This window comes from Nyctereutes procyonoides, unplaced genomic scaffold (assembly GCF_905146905.1).
Source record: "Nyctereutes procyonoides isolate TBG_1078 unplaced genomic scaffold, NYPRO_anot_genome, whole genome shotgun sequence".
Lineage (NCBI taxonomy): Eukaryota > Metazoa > Chordata > Mammalia > Carnivora > Canidae > Nyctereutes > Nyctereutes procyonoides.
This window is the reverse complement of record NW_026575128.1, coordinates 23,026,305-23,048,654: the sequence shown is the minus strand read 5'-3', so window position 1 is coordinate 23,048,654 and position 22,350 is coordinate 23,026,305. Positions and strand designations below refer to the sequence as shown.

General features: G+C 33.9%; 1 protein-coding gene and 1 non-coding gene across 8 annotated transcripts in view; both read right to left on the bottom strand.

Moving 5' to 3' along the window:
* PTPRQ (protein tyrosine phosphatase receptor type Q) overlaps positions 1 to 22,350 on the bottom strand; it is a 208,709-nt gene that overhangs the window by 72,853 nt on the left and 113,506 nt on the right. For all 7 annotated transcript variants that reach the window (XR_008666689.1, XM_055342067.1, XM_055342066.1 and 4 more), the window contains 3 exons: positions 10,067 to 10,188; positions 4,658 to 4,844; positions 1,403 to 1,647 (listed from right to left, as the gene is read on the bottom strand). Coding sequence is in view for 6 of the 7 variants with exons in the window: in XM_055342067.1 (XP_055198042.1) it covers positions 1,403 to 1,647; positions 4,658 to 4,844; positions 10,067 to 10,188 (554 nt within the window). In the remaining variant the exon portion in view is untranslated. The remainder of the gene's footprint in view (positions 1 to 1,402; positions 1,648 to 4,657; positions 4,845 to 10,066; positions 10,189 to 22,350) is intronic.
* LOC129520963 (U6 spliceosomal RNA) lies at positions 9,371 to 9,473 on the bottom strand. The gene has a single exon (XR_008666726.1). It is a non-coding gene; the product is annotated as a U6 spliceosomal RNA (small nuclear RNA).

Sequence of the window (22,350 nt, the reverse complement as noted above, 5' to 3'; positions counted from 1 at the left end):
GGTTTTGATTCAGTAGGTTGAGACAGATGTTAAAGTTATATATATTTCTAATAAACTCCCAGGTGTTGAGGAACTATAAATTGCATTTTCTGAACAATAAGATAATTTTTTATTGTTGTTTAAATTATGAATTAGTTGTACTTTGTTTCCTATTTTTTTCTCTTATTCACAAAAGGCAAAACAGATGGAGCACTCATGACTTCCCATAACTATATTTCTTTAATCTTTACAAAAATCCTATAAAGAAGTCATTATTGCTATAACTGTTTTTTTCTCTTTTTTTGTTTCAAGTTTTTATTTAAATTCCAGTTACTACATACAGTGTAATATTAGTTTCAGGAGTAGAATTTATTGTTTTTTTTTAGATAAAGAAACTGAGGTACAGATTTGAGGCAACTGCCCAGAAACAAACCATAGAGCCAAGATTAGAACCCAGATCAGTTCATTCTCTTAACCACTCTCCCTCTAACAGACCTTCCACAATGTTGGTCCATCTAATGGGAGGTGCAACAAGAATCCTACGAGAATATTTTACTTATATATAAATATAAATACATTTTATGTTTTATTTATATTTACATATATAAATATTTTGATTTTATAAACTAAATGTATTTTATTTTTATTTTATATATCTTATAAAATAAGATATATAGTTAATGAAGGAAGAAATGAAGCTATGCAGATATATAGATATAATGTAGAGAAAAACATATACATATGAATACAAATTATTAATAACAGTGTTCTGATGATTACATGATAATCATAAAGAACTGGTAGGAAAAGCTACCTGAAAGTTCAGGGTGAACTCTATGTTGCTTAAAAGATGGTATTGTGACCCATATAATTCTATTTGAAAGTTTTAAGACATGCTACAAAAGCACGTTTTTGAAATAAATTGTGTGTCTGTATGTACATAAACACACACAGATAATTTAAAATTAGGATGTAAAATGCTTAGCTTTAGTAATTATTACGTGAAATGCATGTGAATTTCAAACACGTGAATAGTTACTTCTGCCCCTTGCCTTTGAAATTTGCTTTTCCATTTTCCACTTACAAGCACACTTAAACAGCTTCCCTTTAGGTACAATTATCTCTACATATCACTGCTCTCTTGCTTTTAACATGCATTTTCCCTTTATTTTATTTTTGCATTTCTGCTATTGTTGGGAAAATTTTTTTGTTACCTACATATTTTCATAGTGTTTGTTGAATTATAATAGGAAATTAGAAATTTCATTTCTTTAAATGTTATTTTCTGTTGGCATGTCTCACACAATCCTGCAAAAAAGACATGAGAAATCTAGTGTGCACAGGGGGTGCGGTAGTTTTGAATGCTGAGTTTGTAAACTGACTTTGTAAAATAGGTGAGTAATTAAAAGCAATGAATGCTTACACTGATGTTATATGTATGTCCACCTTTTAGTCCTTCTAACATCGCAATGACAGATGTGTCAGTTTTCTGGATAATACTGAGGTTGTGAATCTGGACAGCAGTAGGATCATCTTCTCGGTAAACCAGAGCTTGGTAAACTTGAATATTTCCATTGGGTTGAGAAGGAGGAAGAAATGTTAACTGAAATTTTGTAACTTCGTCTGGTATCTTCTGAAATGTCATGTTGTTAGGTGGATCCTTGGGAACTAAAATGAAATATTAACCAATTAATTTTTAAAAATCTGTGTTCCTCTTTTTAATCTCCCTATAAAATTATTTGACTCAAATTTCTGCTTATAAAATGTTCTCCACAAATTATTTAAACTGTATATGTTATGAAAGCAAGCAAAAATGGCTGATATATGTAGAATCATTGACAGCTATAGGTCACAGAAATCATAATGGGGATTCAGTTAGTTTGGTTGTTTATTTTGACTTTTACACTTATTTTTATGAATCCATTTTATAAATGCATAGAATGCATTTCTATAACTTTTTTGTACTGTTTAGTTAAAGATAACATAGACTCACAGGAATTTGCAAAAAATGGTACATACAGTCCATGGAACATTCCCCCTGCTTTTACCAGTGGTGACAACTTACCTAACTATAGTTTAATATCAAACCTGGATATTGACATTGGTACAATACTGTTAATTAGATTACAGACCTTATTCAGATTTCATCATTTTTTCATGCTTTTATAAATCTGTGCAGTCCTATATAATTTTATTCCATGTAAAGAACTCCTGCAATCATCACCAGAAATAAGGTACAAAATTATCCTATTTCCATAAAGAAACTTCCTCTGCTATCCTCTGGCATTTGCACCTTATAGATTCCCACAACACTAACAGTTGTCCTCCATAGTTCTGTCATTTTAAGAGAAAAAAAAAAAAACAGCATAATGCTTGAGGTATGTAGCAACAGTTCATTCTTTTTTTTCTTTTCTTTTTTATTACTGAGTAGCGCTCCATTTTGTGGATACACCAAAGTTTGTTTAATCATAGAAAAACATTTGGGTTGTTTCCAATTTTTTTTGTTATTACTAACAAAACTGCTATTAACATTCATTTACAGCTGTTTGTGTGAACATAAATTTTTGAGTCTCTGTGATAATTGCCCAAGAGTATGACTGCTAGGTCATGCGCTCTGCATACATGTTTAGTTTCATAAAAGGTTGTCAACTACTTTTCAGTGTGGCTATACTCATTTGCATTCCACTACCAACATATCAAAAGTCCGGTCTCGTTGTATCTTTGCCAGCACTTGGCATCATCACTATTTCATAATTATTATTTTCTCTGTTCTAGTAGATGCATAGTGATACCTCATTGTGGTTCTAATTTGCATTTCCTTAATAGCTAATGATGCTGAAAATGTATGTTATCGTGAGTTTATTTGCCCACTGTATCTCCCCCATGATGAAAGGTCTAGTCATTTCTAATTGGATTTTTTAAAATGTTGAGTTGTGAGAATTCTTTATATATTCTACATATTCCATGTTATTTTTGAAAAATAAAAATTAGCCTAATATACTACAGCTAAGTATCAGTGCATTATCATGAAAGAAAATGACATACATGGGAATAAAACTGATTTATGGATATAGGAACTAGTTCTTGATGTACTACATAATAATGTTCTTTATATAAATGACTAATTGCATGAATATATCTATTTTGATCAAATTGAAATGGATATATTTCCATACTAAGTAAAGGAATTTCCAAGAGGAAGGCCGCTAATATTAGGCAGTCAAAGGTTTGGATGCTCAAGTTTTAGTACCTTTATTTATTATTTATTTATTATCTTGCAAATATCTTTATAGACAGCACCCTGTGGCAAGCAAAAAATTAAGTAAATAAATAACAGGGAGAAAAAAAGAGGAACACATAAATATGTTATAATGCCAAATATCACATATTAAGTGGAAAAACGCATAGCTAAAGTGAAAGTTAAATTGGCTCCAGACATATTTTCACATTTGTTGTTATACATTTCAATGCTATAAAGATATTAATTATTAATTAATTATTTTATCTAAAACTCAGATCAGGTTTAAGGTTGGATAAGTGAAACAATTCTCTGAATTCTGGAAAGAATTTCTTATTCTCTAAATATCTTTGGGTTTACATGTAAAATTCTACTCTTAGAGATTTAGTAATAATTTATTTAACAATGATATCTTTGGGAGAGGTAGCACATTAAGATTTGACAATCAGTGTTTTATGGTATGAGCATGAATAAATTCAGTAGCATCTTTCCTCACAGGGAGGATGCTGGAGGAGTATTAAAAGGTATCATAAGAAAATAAATATCTGGGATATAAGTGGCAGTAAAATGGAAACAAATGAAATTTTAGGGTGCTGAGGATAAGATGTTATCTTTTAATGTAGAACCATAACTTTATAGAGTATATAATATAATGAAAAAACTAGCTAAAAAAAACATTTTTTATCTCCTATACTTACCTTACAGAGAGCAACAAATAAACTATAGCAACACATCCCTTCATGTGCTCTTTCCAAAGATATGTCTGGTGGCAAAGAACATGAGGTGTCTGAAGGAGGATAGGGCAAGCAAGTTCTGGGAAGCTGACTTTCCACACTTAATTCCTATTGGTTACAAACTTATTATTCATTCAGACCCTGTTCGTAGGCACTTGAGAAAATCTGTATGGATTCTGACATTTATTAAATAAGTTATATAATAAAACATGCCATTTGATTAGGTAAGGAAAACAGATATGGTAAGCATGACCTGGATTCTAATTTTGAATTCCATATTACATAATGACAGATTATTATTACTTTAATGTGCATTTAAGTCATGGACAGAAATAATTAAAATGGAATTTTACATACAGCATTATTGGCCACAGGTCATTTGAAAAACCATCCTTTCGGCAAGGTAACTCAATTTCTGAAATACTAGTGTGTAAATAAACACACAAAATACAATTAGGATATTATTATGAACGAATTTGTTTCTGTATTTCCAAGAATTGATTATTCTACATAATTCCAATTGGCCTAAAAAATATAAATAGAAAACTTCACTTTTGTCAGTTATGGTGAGTCATTGAATTTTATACTTTATACACGTAAAAAATTTCCTATAACACATACCTATTCTAGGGGGTGTTGTGAGAAATCCTAAGAAAGACACTTAAATCTCAGCCAATTTTTAGCAATGATGGAAAATATGCCTTACCTGATTCTAAAGTAGTAACAATCATTTCAGCACTTGACTTTCCATCTACATATGCAGTACTCAAGTCTCCAGTGAATGCTGTGATCATCACAGAATACCTTGTGAATATTTTCAAATCTTTAATTTCTATGGTCTTATTTTCCTCATTTGACTTGATGAAGGAAACATTAAATTCATCACTATCTACCTATAGGAAAAAATAGCTAGTGATTAAAGGAAGACACAGTTGAGATCCAAATCACCAAAATATAATAATACAAAGCTACCTGTGGCATATCTAACTAGCCAAGTTTTAAATTATTTTTTCTTACAGTCTGATTGTCCTGGGAGATCTAAGGTGCCACTTTAACAGTCTACTTATAAGCAGTTATTTCAACAAGTGAAAGTAAAAGAAAAAAAATCAACTAGTCAACCACAATCAATCCATCTAATGAACAAGCAACTATTATCTCTGTGTCAATGGAACTCTACTTTCTACTCCAATGTTTTATAGGATAAACAATAGAGGTTTTGGTAATCAATCATTAAGGGTTCAAATACCAACCTGGTCATGTAATAGTTCCTATAGCATCTGACAGGTCACTTATGTTCTCTGTGTCTTACTTTCTGTGTATGTAAAATTGGAGCAATAATATCTATTTAGAGTGTTCTGTGAGATTTAGAAAAACAGATCTGAAGTAGCTGGCACAGAGATTTTGATATTTTTTTGCCATGAGAAACAAAAAGGAAACACATTTTGTAACATAACTCAGGATGTATGAGTGTTCAAAAGAAGTGTTCACACATACTTCTTTTAACTTAAAATCTTAAAAACAATTTTCAGGAATGCAACTTGTTTCTGAAATGCACTTTGATATTTTCTACTTTTAAACTTTGTTCCAGTTCATTTAAAAAAATATGGTCATTATTGCAATTTGAAAAACTCCAGTCTAGCACTATGCATGGCACTGGATAAGGACTCAATTAACTGTGGACATTATAATTATTAGATGTGTAAAAATGAGTATCTTTGGGTATATTAAATATAATTGTATAGTGTGTTCAAACATAATCTGCATTTGATGGAGAGTCTGGCCTATTCACTGCAGGGATTAAACATAACTAAAGTTTCTAGCAATGAAAAGAATGGTTTTTCCCAAGATGAACATCCAAAAATTTGAAATCCTAGTATGCATGCCACTCTCAGGAATCCAAACTGAAATGCTTAAATCCAGATTATGTACACTGTTCGCACTACTAAGTTAATTTTCCACTTGACCCTCCCATGTAACTCTGATCTGAAAGATTTTTTTGTTCAAAATATTCTTCAAATGCTCTTTTCTAAGAGCTTTTTCAACTTAAAGAAGGTGTTGCTATGAGAGACACAGCAAAAGGCTGATAAATAACATGAGCATTGCAAAGTCAAATAGATTGTTCCCACTTTAGAGCATTGAAGGGAGTTGCCTCCTGTCTCCAAAGTGGCAGAAAAACAAATTGGCGTAGGGATACTATTGACCAAGTGCATGTCCTCACCGACAGAAAGTGTGTGTGATTCAGGTAGCTATCAGCATTTAAACATCACACAAAATCTAGCTTTTTAAATTTTCCTTAAGACTAGGCTTATATTCATGCTGGGTAATAATTATCTAGAGACGAGTAGTTGACTTCTATAATGGGGCACGAGTCTCCAATTCATCACTGTTTCACCCAGTTGGCTTCATTTTGACTGCTCATTTATGTTACTTGACTGACCACTATACCTATTTGAATTCTGCTTTTATAGAGTTGAGGAGAATTCCTCAACATTCCATAGTTATTTAATAGCAGAGACAGGATTTTCTCCCAAGTCTTTCAAGAATCCAGAACTCTCTAAACTACTACACTCGGCCTGATCTTACAAAGTAAAATTAAATTATTTTAAATGTCTTCCATTAAAAGAGTGCATACTAAATATTGAGTTGTAAAAATATGACATAACATGCCTGTGATCTACTGTATCTTAAAAAATAGTTACTAAAATCCAAAAAGTATGTTGGGTCCTCAAATACAGAATGTACCAAAATTCATTATCTTTCTTCACTAAACCTACTCTGTCACTGTTAATCATTATTTGTCCAATTACCCAAGACAGAAACTTCAGATCTTTTTGATTCATTATTTCCCTTCCATCAATTCCAAGCTTCTTTGCTCATATTATATTTGGTCATCTGTTATTATTATGAAACATGTCCCATCATTTTTGTAGTATGGTGGTTTTATAAGCAATGTTAGTAATTAGACTTTGATTCTATTTTTTCTTTTTTTCTGTCCCATACACACCCTTCCCCACTTGGTGCACCTCTATTTGTTCCTCAAGTCCCACAACCAATTTAACCTACTCTGTGAAGTGTCCTCTGTATCATTATGACCCTCATAAGAGGAACCTGAATTACTTTGCTAGTTTATATTCCAAAAAAAACTGCATAACTCATACTCTATAGTTAGCTGTTTAGATGTCTTTCACTAGAGTGTGAGCTACTTATGCTTTGCATCCTTGTTTTGGTGAATAGAAACAATATTTGTTACTTTGAAAAAAAAATAAAGGGAACAATGAACAAAGGACTACAAAAATGCATGAATTTCTGGTAGTATCACCCAGGGCGTGATATCTGTGCCCATATGTCTTTAAGATGGTCAAGTTTTGTTTGAGTCTCTCAGGAAAAGAGTTTTATGTCCCCATGTCTGGTATTTGGCAAAGGCCAGGCTATACCATAAGTCCTAAATCCAATGATATGTGTTCTTCTCTGGCCTAGGCGTTGATGATTCTTGACAGCATATAATTTTATACCCATGAAATGAGCTGCAGATAAGCTCTATAAAGACAATGACCACATCAGACTTGTTCTAGGTACCCAGCACCTAGTACAATGCTGGCTGTGACCCAAAAGGTTTGGATGAGCATATATTTCAACTTGGCAGATTTTATTTGCTGCTTGGTGTTTTTTCCTTTCTTCTAACACACCACTGTTTGCTGATTATAGCCAGGTCTTAATTATTTGAGAAGCTATCAGCTTTGTGCCTCCATTGCCCTTTATGCAAAATGAAGATAATATATTTACATTAAAATGTTAGATAAGATAAGGTAATGCTATGGAGAGGGTACTGTGTAACTGATATAAAATAAGCAATTACCATGTTAGTCACCCTTCTCTCTTTCCCTTGCCCATTTTTAATCTCTATAACAATACTAAAAGAATGAGGTTATAAATCACCTTTTAAAAATATTTTATTTTACCTTCCTTTAAGCATAAATTTCAAGAGAAAACTATTTTTATTAATAATGTCTTTGACAGAAACACAGTATTATCATTTTATAATTTGCTTTTAATACATATTCCCAGAGCATTTGTCATGCGTGTTGATTACTTTTAGCTAATTATGACTAAAAATCTTCACAAATATGCTCTAAAAAGGAACATAAACAGAAGACTAAATGGGAGTACAAACCTACCAACCTTTAAATTTTCATTTTAATCACGACATGTCTTTTGAGATAGAAGCACTTCCATTTTAGAAATAACATAAAGACATAATAAAATTATAAATGTTAAACAAAAGATAGGTAGAGACAGCAAGGCAGGGGAAGGAGAATTCACCATAAGTTATCTGACTCCTTGCATTATATGCCATGAGAACAGAGTGTCATCAGGCCCAGTCAAACCCAAGCAGGGCACTAAAATGAGTTTTTTCCAATCCTAATCCTAGTTAGCAACTCGGTATTACTTATGTTGTTGAGCACCTTACCCTGTTTTGGTGAAAAGCTGGACTCTCATGCTTGGGTTTCCCTCTGTCTGGATGGCCACTCCAGTTTGGTCTCCTCACAGGCCTCTTATTTAAATGTTTGGACTCCCCAGGATTCATTCATTCAATCCTCAGGTTAGTTCTTACAGAAGGGGCCCTTACACTACATGTTATATATTTAATCTCATCCCTTCCTCTCATTTCAGCTATCCTCTAAATACCCACACTTGCTCAATCTGCAAATTCAGATTTCTTCTCCTGAGCTGCAGACCTGTATATAATAGTGTTAAGGGAGTGTCTTCACCTGGAGGACTCCCAGGCATCCTAAGCTCAATGCATCTAATACTGAATTCATTCCTCTCCTTTACAAATTTCTTTCTCCTCCCAATTTTCCAAATCATATATCTTAAAGCCATCCTTGATTATTCCTTTCACTCACCATCCCTGATTTTTTCCACCAAATCCTTAAATTATTTTTCATTCTGTTCCCTTGCTACATTTCCTCTGTCCTTATCTTTTCTTTCCCACTTACACATAGTTTCTTGTTCCCTTGCCTAATTTTGCAATAAGACTGCTCTATCCTCTGCAGTGCAACCAAGCTGATCCTATAAAATAGAAATCTATATCCGAACACTGCTTTAATTCCTCAGTGGATACTCCACTGGTCTTAATCATGAAACCCAAACTCTGTTACATGTTATACAGTCTGCCTCCTAATCCAGCTTCTCTCAGCACTTTTCTCAAATGCTTTTATCAAGGATTCCTGAACTGCTTACTTTTTCGTGAATGAATCTTCCTTTTCACACTTTTATTATCATTTCTTTTTCGTGTTCTGCTTCCAGTATTTTTCAAAATTAAGCTCTGATGTTACGTGATTTGGGAGCTATTTCTCCTAATGCCTTCTCCCTTCGCCTTTTGTATTATGATTTTTTTACTGTATTTATTATTATTTTTAAAAATATGCAATGCTTCATGAATTTGAATGTCATCCCTGTATAGAAGCCATGCTGATCTTCTCTGTATCATTTCAATTTCAGTATATATGCTGCTGAAGCAAGTACTTTTTTTACTGTATTTTAAATCAATGTATGATCAATTTTTTTTAGATTTTATTTATTTATTCATGAGAGACAGAGAGAGAGAGAGAGAGAGAGAGAGGCAGAGACACAGGCAGAGGGAGAGGGAGAAGCAGGCTCCATGCAGGGAGCCTGAAGCGGAACTCGATCCCAGGACCCCTGGGATCATGCCCTGGGCTGAAGGCAGGCACTAAACCGCTGAGCCACCCAGGGATCCCCAGATCATCAACTTAACCACTTGTTTATATACATTATCTATACCCTGGGAATAAATATAATGATGATCAGGCTAATAATACTTTAGTTACATTTATTGAGCCTTACTTACACTTATGGAGCCTTACTTAAGCAATGTTTAAAGTTCTTTATGCTTATTTTCTAATTTCATCTTCACAAAATCTGTACCCTGGTTACTATTATTAATTACAGATGTGGATACTGAAACACACACAGGTTAAGTAAGTTGTCTGAGATCAAATAGAGCTAGGATTAAAATTCAAATTGTCTGGTTCCAAAATGTGTATTCTTAATCACTCTCTATACTGTCTTTTGCAGAAGGTAAGACACACCTTACCGATTTGACATCAATTAGATAGAATGTTGGTCCAGTAATGGTGGCAGGTTCACTCCAGCTGATGTTGATGCTAAAAGGTGATGTTGCTACTACATACACACTTTCAGGAGGACCATCTGGAGCTGTGAAAATAGAAAATTAATTACCCTGGGACATCTGATTTAGTCTTTGCTATATATTATAATAATAGAAAAGGTCATGAGAAAAGGATAGTGATAATGAATTAATTATACATTAATTTATAGCTCACAGCATGCAAAAGCATTGGCAAATCAAAAGATGCAATTCCTTGCAAAATACTTGCTATATATAAGAAACTTCCACATAAGAAATTAAAGATCATAAATATATTATTTTTAAACTCAAAGTAATATTTTGAAATAAAAGCATTACTATTGCAAAACAAATCTTTTTGGATAAGTGTTTTTATTTAAAAATAGATTGCCTAGTTGTTTTAGGAAAACCTGCAGAAACATGTTTGACTACAAAAAAGTGAAACTGGTACAAGGGAATTATATTTAAAATTGGATTGCTTTTATTGTTTTCACCAAGGGAGTAACATAGGAAATAGGTTATACAACTTCTATCATCACAAATATAAACATTACCTGAATTCATTACGATTCCAAACAAATTTTATTTGTTCTATTTTTATAACTGGTTTTTTTTTTTTTTATCAAGAGTGCAAAACAAGAGATAATGTTTTAGGGAACAGACTGCTGAAAACCCCTATGTAATTTTCAATTTGTGAAACTGCTAGAAACTAGAAGAGTTTATAGTATGTTAAGAAGGATTTAGTCACTTGTTGATTTGACATACATTGAACTAGGAACAGTGCTAGTATCTAGGTACCTCTCTGTCCTCCTATGGACCCTAGGGGCATTAAATACTGGGAGATAAGTATTTCCCAGATATTCTAATTTTTAAATCCACATTAGCAAACACTACTGAACAAATATTATTCCACAGATCCTGAGAAGGTATAAAAAAGACAAAATATTCCTTTCCTCAAATAACTTATAAGAGCAACAAATTGTATTATCTTTGTCAAACAAAATTTCTGGACCTCAGTTTCCTCCTCATATGCATATTTCATAGTGTTTTTCAAAAAAACATGAAAACATGAATTCACTATGTGTGAAAATGGCCCTTTAGTTTACAGTTTGGCCCATCATTGTCAATTAATACAATGTATTATAATAAGGGGCTAACTTAAGAAAGAACTAATTAAAAATACAAAGGATCTACTGTGAGAGAGCAAAGGGCAACGTGGTGAATACAGATGGGGTAGGGAGTCTAGGTAAAGATGCATAGAGGAGATGGACTTGAATAGGCTTTGAAAGATGAGAAGGATTTCAATAATCAGAGGAGCAGGTTTAGGGGCACTTCTTTGCTAAGAGGTTCACAAGCAAAGCCACAAAGACATAAAGAGCAGAGTGCGGAGACAGAATTTTATCACTGTAGAAGTGCTTTCCTTGGTAATCTTATGTTTATTATTTTATACATTCAAAATATTGTTCTAGGAAGGGGTCCACACTTCATCAGACTGGCAAAGGAATCTATGGTACAAAGAAGATTTAGAATCCCTAATTTCAAGGAATACAGATATCACAGAGGGGTCGGTGTTCATATAGTAAGGAACAGGCTCAGATGGTCTTTTGGAAACTAAGATTATGTTAAAGCATTTGAAACTAATTCTTTAAGTAATAGAATGCCCCTGAGGGTTTTTTAAAAAGGAATTATTTTCCTAATGATTTAGGAAGAAAGTTCCAGTAGTTATAAAATAGATAAGTGCTTTGAAGCACTGAGTCCAAGGAACCTATTTCCAAAAAGCCAGATGGGATATGATGAGATCTTAGATTAGTAACACTAGGTATAGATAGGAGGAGAAGAATCCTGGAGTCATTTAGAAAATTTAATTAAAAAAAAAAACTTGAGGCTGATAATATGTGGGTAAAAACTGACATTGAGGATGTAGAAAAAGCTAATTCACGTGTTAATACCAGGAGAATGTTGATAGAATTCAAACCAATAGCATATTCAGGGCAGATACTACTTTTGGTAGGGATAAGGCTTAGGAAGGAGATAATAATTTTGGATTTGTACTCATTGAGTCTGAGATACTCACAAGAACTGAGAATGGCTACGTGACAATTTGAGAGATAAGCCTAGAAGTAGGAAGATAGGGCCAGGATGGAAAAGAATTTCTATCAAAAATTTCAGATAGTTTCTTACAAATTGAGAGCATAAATACAGCAAACATATCTGGTTCAAGTGAGTCACATGCTCTGAAGAGAGCCAAAAGGTTTATTTCACCATCAGATAGTTATTTAAAATGTTAATGGTAGTGACAATTTTTTAACTATGAGTGTGTTATTGGTACTTAGAAAATGTTTCCAAGAGAGATACTATGTGTGGAATATAGGTACCCAATTCGGCCATAAAAATATATATTTAATAGTAGCATTAAAATATTTTAAAACAATATTCAGATGTAACAATAGAGGAATCTAGCAATCATGCATAAGGAAGTTTCTGTGGGAAATGCCTTTGAGGTACAAAACCTATAACATGTCTTTCCTATGCAAACCTTTCCTGACCCTTGTGCAATACTCTGAACATTGAGATCTAGTCCATATGGCCCAAGGAGGCATCCAGGAGAGAGTGAAGAGCAGATTCTTCAGGATTCAGAGGTCTGATCATCTGAGAAGTGCTAATAATGATGACAGAATTGGGTACATGATATTTCTGGTAACTAATGTAGAGAGATCATGGAATCCCGGCAAACACACCTGCATATCCTAAGATCTTCAGTCTTTATTACTTCTAATTTTATGATTCTAGATTTATGAAAGGTGTCTCAAATTGTAGCATAATTCATTTAGATAATTACATATAACAAATGAGAGCTATGAGAGGTCTCCTGCCACTAGCATAATTAATTGCTTTTGGATGCCCTAACAGAATAGTGCACTTCATATTTAATAGTGACAACCCTCTTTCCTTTCCAACTGGATATTCCTTAGAAATGTTATGCCTGCCTTAACAAGTAGCAAAATAACAAATATCATCTCTGAATCTCTCTATTCAGAATGTGAAGCGAGGAGTGGATAGGCCTCAGGACCAGGTACACCATTCCTGATCATTACTGCATACTTTCCTCATGGAGAAATCTGCTTTGCAAAATAGAAGATGGTTTGTAGGTTTTAATGGCCTGCCTTCTGCTGCCTTTTACTCTATAAATGGGGATGGGCTAGAAGTTAAGTACAAATTAATTAAGACATTTGCTGATTAATTAATAGTGTTTTTGTCATTTAATATTTATTAATCTTTTTGCAAAACCCCCTTTGAGCCTGGTAAGAACCATTATAGAAAGGAACAATTTTCTGACAGGCCACAAATTTAAAGTATTTTAAATTCAAGAAACTATTTTAGGCCCCTTTCTCTTTAGTTACACTCAAATGTTCTGTTGGATTTTTGATGAAATCTATATGTTCATCTGACCAGCAAATATTGATCGAGCACCTTCTGTGTGTCAGACACTGAGAAGACACAAAGACTATAGAAGCAATGGACATAGTTTAGACCTATCCTTATAGTTTCTAGAATGTAACTGCTCTTCTTCACTCAATAACTACTTATTGGATACCTGTTATATGGTGGGCATTTTTGGAGTGCTGGTGATGGAGAAGAAAATTGAAGAGTTAAAAATCATAGAACCTCTATTTTAGTGGAGGTAGACAAAGAATATATAAGAATTTAGATAAGTTAATACTAATATGTAAGTAAATTATATAATATGTTAGAAAGTGATATGTATCATGAAAAAAAATGAAGCAGGATAGTAAGAATGGGGGTGCTAATGCGAATTACTATTTCAAATATGGTGGTCAGGGCATGCTGCTATAATCAGGTGACCTTAAAACAAAGATTTGAAGGAGGTAAAGGAGCATGGGAATGTTTGAAGGAACAGTGTCACAGACAAAACTATGGCTAATGCAAAGGCCCTGAGGCAGGATTTTGACTGGTCTATTCGAGGACTAACAAGGACTCCAGTGAGGCCAAAGCCAGGTCAGAATGAGTAGAAGAAATGGGAGCCAGTTTGTATAGGGCCTTTAACGCCAGTATCAGGGTCTTTGTAAGAACTGTTATCATGGGTAAAAAGACAATGAATGCCATAATATATTTTCATGGACTAAAGGGGCCTCTATAGATTTTGACACTTGATATCTAACTCATACTAGAAAGATGGGTCAAACTTAATTAGAGAAAAAGAGGAAATACTATCTCCAGGATCTAATTCATTTACCTCTATAAAATATATCAATTCACTGGCTGTTGGGACTAACCTTTAAACCAAACTTTTAATTAATTAGAATTAATTTAACTCTAGCAGGCAGGCAAGACAGTACATTATTGTTGCCGAGATATCACGGTTTACTGAGAATTTTCTGTGACTAAGAAAGTTGATGAGATTTTTCTGGGATTATGTTGATAATAGCCAGTCTTTGGAAATATTTCCAAATTAATATGTCCATGTCCCCTCTGCTCTGTAGTTTGAATCTTTCAGGTCTCCAGTGAGGGCAGATCCAAAACCATTGCCTATAGGAAACCTTGGCTAGTCTCGTAAGTATGTCAGTAGCCTGGCTCAGAAAGCAGTATGAAGCCTTACTTCAATTCTTGTCTTTCATAGGAAAATGTCAACCCTGCAATCATTCCTTAAATACTAGTAATCAAGTCCTCATCAGGGAGCATCTGCTACCCCAAGCAGAGCTGAGAGAAAAATGACATTTAAAGATCATTCATGACACTAACCAATTGGACTACTAAATATTTTCAGTTCTTTACACTAATCAATCATTATAAAAAAGGCAGGGTATTTAGCCCTTCACTGAGCTGTGCTTTAATGCCATTTCTTGAACTTTTTCCAAAGACATTTTTTTTAAAGGAAACACTCTAAGCAACATTTGCATTTTCAGCAAATTTGATGAAATTGCCTGTTTTTTTTTTTAATACAAGTGTTTCTTGTGTTGAATCCTTTGTGGAAAATTTCTATTAGAATGTATATATCAATCTGCATTCTTGAAGGATCAGCATATCATGAGATAAGAACTCCTAATCTGAATTAAAAAAAAATAAGAGGAAACACATATATTACTAAACTGCTTTAGGAATATAGTATATGCATATAACTGATTATTTCATCTGTATAAAGCAATTAAAGACAATCACTTAATTCACAGACAATTTAAGAGAAATATACAGAACATTAAAATGTTCATCTATTATAAACAATTGTCTAGTTATTTTAATAAAAAGTATACTTTTAAGTACATAATATCTTCAAGTTTCTTTTAGGTAGTATTCTTTTGGAAATTATCAAAATTCCAAAAATACATAATAAAATAGGTATTTTTTCCTCTTTTATTCCAATGTTTAGTAACCTGCTATTAGAGTCACATAAGGAGGAATGCAAAATTACAATTATAAATGCCAACCACCAAAACCAAGAAAGCTTAAAGCAGTAAAGGTATGGGGAGATGAAAATATGCCAGTAACATAAAAGCATCTTTGGGAGACTTTGTTTGTCTCCCCATAAACTGTCACATTCTGATTTAGGATTGTTTGTGAAATGAATCTAGTCAGTAATGGGCCAAGATATCATTATACCCTTTCTCTTATAAATCACAGCAATTTACTCAGTAGGAATGATCTATCTTTATTCTCTCATTCCCCATAATCCAATCACTTCCTCTCATAAGCACTTTTCCCCTGGTTTTCACAATAATGCATTTTCTGTAACTAACAACCATCATTTCCTGATTATCATGCTTCTATCCTTGCACAGGAATGTGGGTCTTATGTGGGTCAGGGTCATCTTTCCCATCCATCTGTGTCCCCATGCTAAGTGTGTTAGCTGAAAGGTGAGTCTGGATAGACCATCATTTTGCCTTGTACATATAAGTTTTAATGCCCCCAAGTCTATGCCAGTTTGATTAAGAACCATATATTTTGGTGTGTCTAATACTATATGTTCAGAATAAGCACATTCAAAGACTTATTAGTAGCTTTGCCTTCTACAGATCCCTGAGAATTTAATGATGAAAAATGTAGAAAATACTGTATAGTCTTTTAGTGCGCCATGCTATCATGACTTTCATAAAAGAATAAACATAAATAAATGTTTTGACAACAACTCACAAGACAGAAAATCTTGAGCTCTGCACACATGTGATTTAAATATCTATATCTATTTGGATATGAGTTTAACTTAAAGCTTATTTCAAGGGGCTATCCTTCAGGGTATTTTGTTTTCAGGATTTGGTAGCATGGACAACCACATTCCTAGCTACTGTCATCACTACATGAGGCACTCCATTCTTTCTCAGCGTATGCAGTATTAGCCCGTAGGACTGTGAGTTGGCTTTGATTCAGCACACCTGGAAGAATTAGCTTTCAGTTTTAGATGTCTCTCAGGACTAGAGTAAATCTAATTGGCTGGGTGGTTTGAGTGGATTCCTTGCATTTTAAATAATTCAACTCATCAAGAGACCTGAAGAAGTTCAGCAATTAGATTAACCATATGCATGCAGGCCAAGAGCACCCTAGGACATAGCCTACTGGTTACAATACTACACTAATCAGCTCTCCTTCCCTGGTATTGAATGTTTCCCTAAAGCCCAGGGATCTCACTGCCTAGTATGGTATGCTATGGTTGGTGTATAAAATATTTCCTACCATTCTACAGGATCTTAATTTTGTCTCAGAGTTAATTTTCCAACAGCAAGATGGCATCACAAAGGCATCATACGCCTAAGAATCTGTCTAATCAGACTGATGAGTACTGAGTATGATTCAGGGATGCCCATAGTATTAGACCTCACTGAATGACCATTTTCTGTGATGTGTAATGAGTAATTTTCTGAGTCATTTCAGTCTGGTTTAACTTGAAAAAAAAACAAAACAAAACAAAAACAAAATACAAAAATTCTCAGTTCCAACACTAGCCATGCAAGGTAAGAATAAAAATATTCTAATATTAGTACTATTGCTTTCAGGATCAGATTAATACATCTTTTTCTAGAATAGCATCGTGTTTATAAAATAACGTTCTACAGTGGTGGTTCTCAAAATGGGTCTCCACACAAGCAGCATTAATACTCCCTGGGAAGTTGTTAGAAAAGCAAATTCTGAAGTCACACCCCAGATTTAACTAAACCAGAAGACTGAGTAGGGATTAAATTACTGTTTCTGTGAGGGCTACTGAAGCAGTGGAGGTGGGCTTGGGTGCTTGTGGTGATAAACATGGAAATGTGCATCCAGCCAACACATACTCCACACACTGGTCTCCTCCTACCTTCCATTTCTTTTAATACTGGGTAAACCATGAAGAGGTTTCTCCCTACTGTCACTCCCTCTCATTCCCAAAGTTCTCACGGTAATAACAGGCCATGTGTTCTATAAGAACACAGAAGTTCTGTGAAGAAACCACCTGGAATAATACAGATAAGGCCATCACCATATCAGATAGGGTTATCACCACAATAGACTGTTGGGGCCAAGATAATTGTCCCTATTTCATCCTTCCATTCATTGTATGCAGGGTAAAAATAGCTATCAGATATATCAGCAAAGAGAAAAGAAATGAAAGTGTAGTTTGAAGAGAAGTCCCATCCAATCTGTTTAGGAATGGAGATGGTTTAATTTTATATTAAAAGCTTGTCTAATATCTCCAGGTCTGTTTTAGTTCTCATTAATAATACCACATAGTGATAATCCTTAACGTTTCCTTTAACTGTTTGGTTCGTAGAGCTTTTGTTGAAAGAGACATTGCATTTGTTTATGCAAATGGGATTTCAAAATATTTTTATTTATATTCTGGGAAACTTGATTAAGGTTTGGCAAAAGGTTTTTTTTTGACACTAAATATTGAGTTGGATGCTTTAGTAAACAGTTTGATTTTATATGCTTACTGTTATTTTCTCTAAATTATAATTTAACCTGAGTATCTTCTCTCTGTAATTCTACTTAGCACCTCTCTAGCTTTTTTGTTTTGTTTTGTTTGTTTGTTTTCGGTGGTACTTTCATATCACCAGGAGGCTTTGCCCAAGTGCACAGACTCTGCTCTAGAAATAAATGACGTTCATGAAGGAATCAATGTGTGCAAAGTTCTTAGAATAGAAGCAGCACATAACAGTTGATAAGCTTAGCTATTATTGTCATTATTCCTAATGACTCAGCCAAGGGCTCTCAATTCAGTTACTGTGTCCAACCAATAAGTGCCCTAAACTACCAGGTATAGCAATCATATGCTCTTTTCAGATTTGGGAGTTTCCCATAATCAAATCAGACATTTCCCCACTTCCTTAGTAATCCAGAAGAAAATGGAGCTGAATTTTTGTTGACCCAGGGCCTAATACTGAGGCAGACATGAACTGAGATTAATGACTGAAAATCACAAAGAATTAAGCCTAACTTCATCCTGTCTTTCGGAACCAAGAAAAAAAAGATTCTCAGGAGTCCAAATAAATTCAATTCACCATGAGATCTGAAGTCTGAGATGAGAAGGTGAGAGAATTCATCTGAATATTTGAAAAATAAAATGCAGTTATCTATACTTAGGGGAAAGATATTTTTTCTCATTTTTTCCCTTATGATAACCAGTCTTTCTATAATATTAATGACAAAAATAACTGATGATCTTTATAATATCCTTTGATTTTTAGTGGTTTTGCTGAAAAATATGTTCTATGTGCTCATGTAACAGAATTTAAAAATATTTTTATTTAAGCTCTAAAAAATTGTTTAATAACCTGGCAAAAGCTCTTCTGAGTTAAATATGTAGTTGAGTGCTCTATTAAATTCTTTAATTTTATACATTTATTATTATGCTATTTAAATTATGATTTCATCCAAATAGCTTCTCTTTGTAATCATATTTAGCAGTGAAAATTTAGACATTGTTCTTTTTTGTTTTCTTCATGGACTAACAATCTACTATGATCCCATCTTGCTATACAAATTTATTAAGTTTATTCTTTCAGTTAGTCATTTAGATACCATTAATGCTTCCGAAATATGCACACATTATTTTCTTTTATTATTTGAAGTATTTCTCAATTTACTACATGCATAGTTCTTTCCTACATGCAGTAATCATACTTCCTACGCTAATGAAAAGGAAACATAAACATAATATAGGCAATACAAAATAGACTGGTTTTGTGAAATAAAGAAGCTGAACATGTTAAATGTGGAAAGTAACTGGGAGAATTTTAATTTTGGTTATAACCATGTAAGTATTTGAAAGACAAATTACAGACAAAAAAATGAAGCAAAGAATTAGGATGAATTTTTTGCAATGGAGAATTTTGGCATTGAAATACTTTCACATTAAGTCAAATGTCTTTTGAAGTCCAAATGCCATAATCATTTAGTCTTAGATACTGAGTAGGCAGGAGGATGAAAACATACATAAGACATGACAACCTAGTCATCTCTGTTTTTTTAAATTAATCTATTTATTTTAGAGAGAGAAAGAGAGTGCATGAGTCAGAGGGGCAGAGAGAGAGAGAGAGAGAGAGAGAGAGAGAGAGAGAGAATCTCAAGCAGTCTCCATGTGGAGTGTGGAGCCCAACGTGGGGCTTGATTTCAAGACTCTGAGATCACAATATGTGCTGAAACCAAGAGTCAGAGGCTTAACCAACTATACCACCCAGGCCCCCCCTGTCCTCTCTACTTTTAAGGAGCTCAGAATTCCACAAAAGAGAGAGAAAAACAGGGATCCCTGGGTAGCGCAGCGGTTTAGCTCCTGCCTTTGGCCCAAGGCGCGATCCTGGAAACCCGGGATCGAATCCCACGTCGGGCTCCCGGTGCATGGAGCCTGCTTCTCCCTCTCCCTCTGCCTGTGTCTCTGCCAATCTCTCTCTCTCTCTCTCTCTCTCTCTCTCTCTGTGACTATCATAAATAATTAAAAAAAAACATTAAAAAAAGAGAGAAAAACAATTACAAAGCAAAATGTTCTGTACTTTGGAAACAACTTTCAAGTGGGAGTGGAAAGAGGAACTCATAGAACGGTTTGCATAAGAAATACCTGGTGTGATATATAAAGAAAAGGAAGCTGGAGAAAGAAGAAAAGAGAAGAGAAAGAAGAGAGAGAAGAGAAGAGAAGAGAAGAAGAGAAAGAAGAGGAGAAGAGAAGAGAAAGAAGAGGAGAAGAGAAGAGAAGAGAAGAGAAGAGAAGAGAAGAGAAGAGAAGAGAAGAGAAAGAAGAGAAGAGAAAGAAAAGAAGAGAAAGAAGAGAAGAGAAAGAAGAGAAAAGAGAAGAGAAGTGAAATCAATCACAGATGACCTACCTTATAGAGCTACCAAGAAGTATCATTTTTGCACAACAGGAAAACAAAACTTAAATCAAAGATTTTATTAAGCAGGGGAATAACATGGTCAGATAGTTGTATTCAGGTAGAGGGTTCAGGTAGAGGGTAGAGAAGGGTAGAGAAAATGAGACCAGAAAGATCATTTAGATATCTTTTGTAATAATCTAGAAAATTAACTTTAAGAGTCTGGATTTAGAGACTCTGAATAGAGGAAAATAAACAAATTCAAGACAGTGCTTAGAAGGTAAATTCAATAGGACTCAGGTGTGGACTTGGAGGAGAATGGAAGACAACTATTAAGAATTAATGATTCCTAGGAGGCTGGCATGAACAATTAAACAAACAATGGTATGATGCACTGGAACAGGGAACACACAGGCAAGAAAGGTGTGCAGCGGGGCAAGGGCAGTGGTAATACGAGGTCTGATGTGTCTGTGGCAATCTAAGTAGTCATACCAGCAACTTCAATCTACAGGTCTAGAAGAGACATGTCCTCTTGGACTACACATTTGGGAGTCTCAGGCAACTAACTGAAAAGACTTTCAACAGCATCTAACTAATTTCACAGAAGTACAAAACCATTGTGCCTAAAATAAATTATATTCATTTCCTCTAGTGGCAGCAGGTTAGAGCCATTCTAAAAATGCATTGCTACCAAATGGGCTTCTTTATGTCTTGGATTTTATTTTCCTATTTATTTATGGCTAACATTTCTTCTTATCTTTATATAATTGCTTCTTTATAGAAGGGATAATATCTACCTTTGTTATGATAGTGCTTATCACATTGTAAGTGCATTACACCATTTAGGATAAATTAAGGAAAATAATTGACTATATAGTAACTCAGTAACCATTTCCTATTTTTAAAAATGTTAAGGGGCATTTGCCCTCTATTTAGTTTTTCTTCTTTTTAGATCATAAAGTTGCATTCCTTGGAAGCCTCTTTGATGAGGCATGTTTTGTTGAATTTTTTTTTTTAACCTAACAGATGTTTGGGTAGTTAAAATTCCTCATGAGTATGGTATCCTGTGGTTTTCACAACCTAAGTGTTACCCCAGGAATTCTCCTTTCTTGCTGTCTTCCAGTCCTGGTGGTCTATAGGAGATGCACATTATGAGAGTCCCATTTCATTCCATACTAATTTCACACCCACACTCTTTTAAAGTTGTACATTTCCTCAGCATTATAAGTACTTATTGCGCACCATGGAGATATTTAACAGCTTTCCATTCTACATTCCTCCCCCACGCAAAACTCAAATGGCTTTTGAGTATAAGGGTAATCAGAAAAAAAAAAAGAGATGAGTAGAATAATCTGCAAGACTTTAATGTCTCCAGTTAAATATTTCTGCCATTTGTAATTTTTGTGATTATGTTTGTATCTATACACACTCAGCATGAAGTAGAGGGTTATGGCTATTATACAGATGACTTAAGGAGAAAAGCAATTTGGCTTCAATTATCTAGATCAGAGTATGTGGGAGAAAGAAATGTTAGCTTGAGTTGGCTGAATATTGTTTCCTTTCTTCCCTCTGGTTTACAGTGGTAGATTCAAATTCAGAAAATAATCCAATTTAATTCTTAGTGTGCATTCTAACTTTGCTTTCTAGATCTTCAATTTGAGTGCTCTTCATGAGCTCATAGAGAGATATTAGTACATATTTTCTTATTCTATTGGCCATTTCAGAACATTTTATGATGGGGTGGTTTTTTTAGAGTTATTTAATTTTTGAATTTTGAATTAAAATTTTTGAAAAGTTCATATCAAACTAGTCATCAATTTCTAGCTCCTTTTCAAGAAGTTCCAGGTTTTGATATGAGGGTCTATTACTACATGCTTGTGTGCAACTTGATGCCATTAGAAGTGTACATATATGAAATAGTGAGTTGTATTAATTTATATTGTT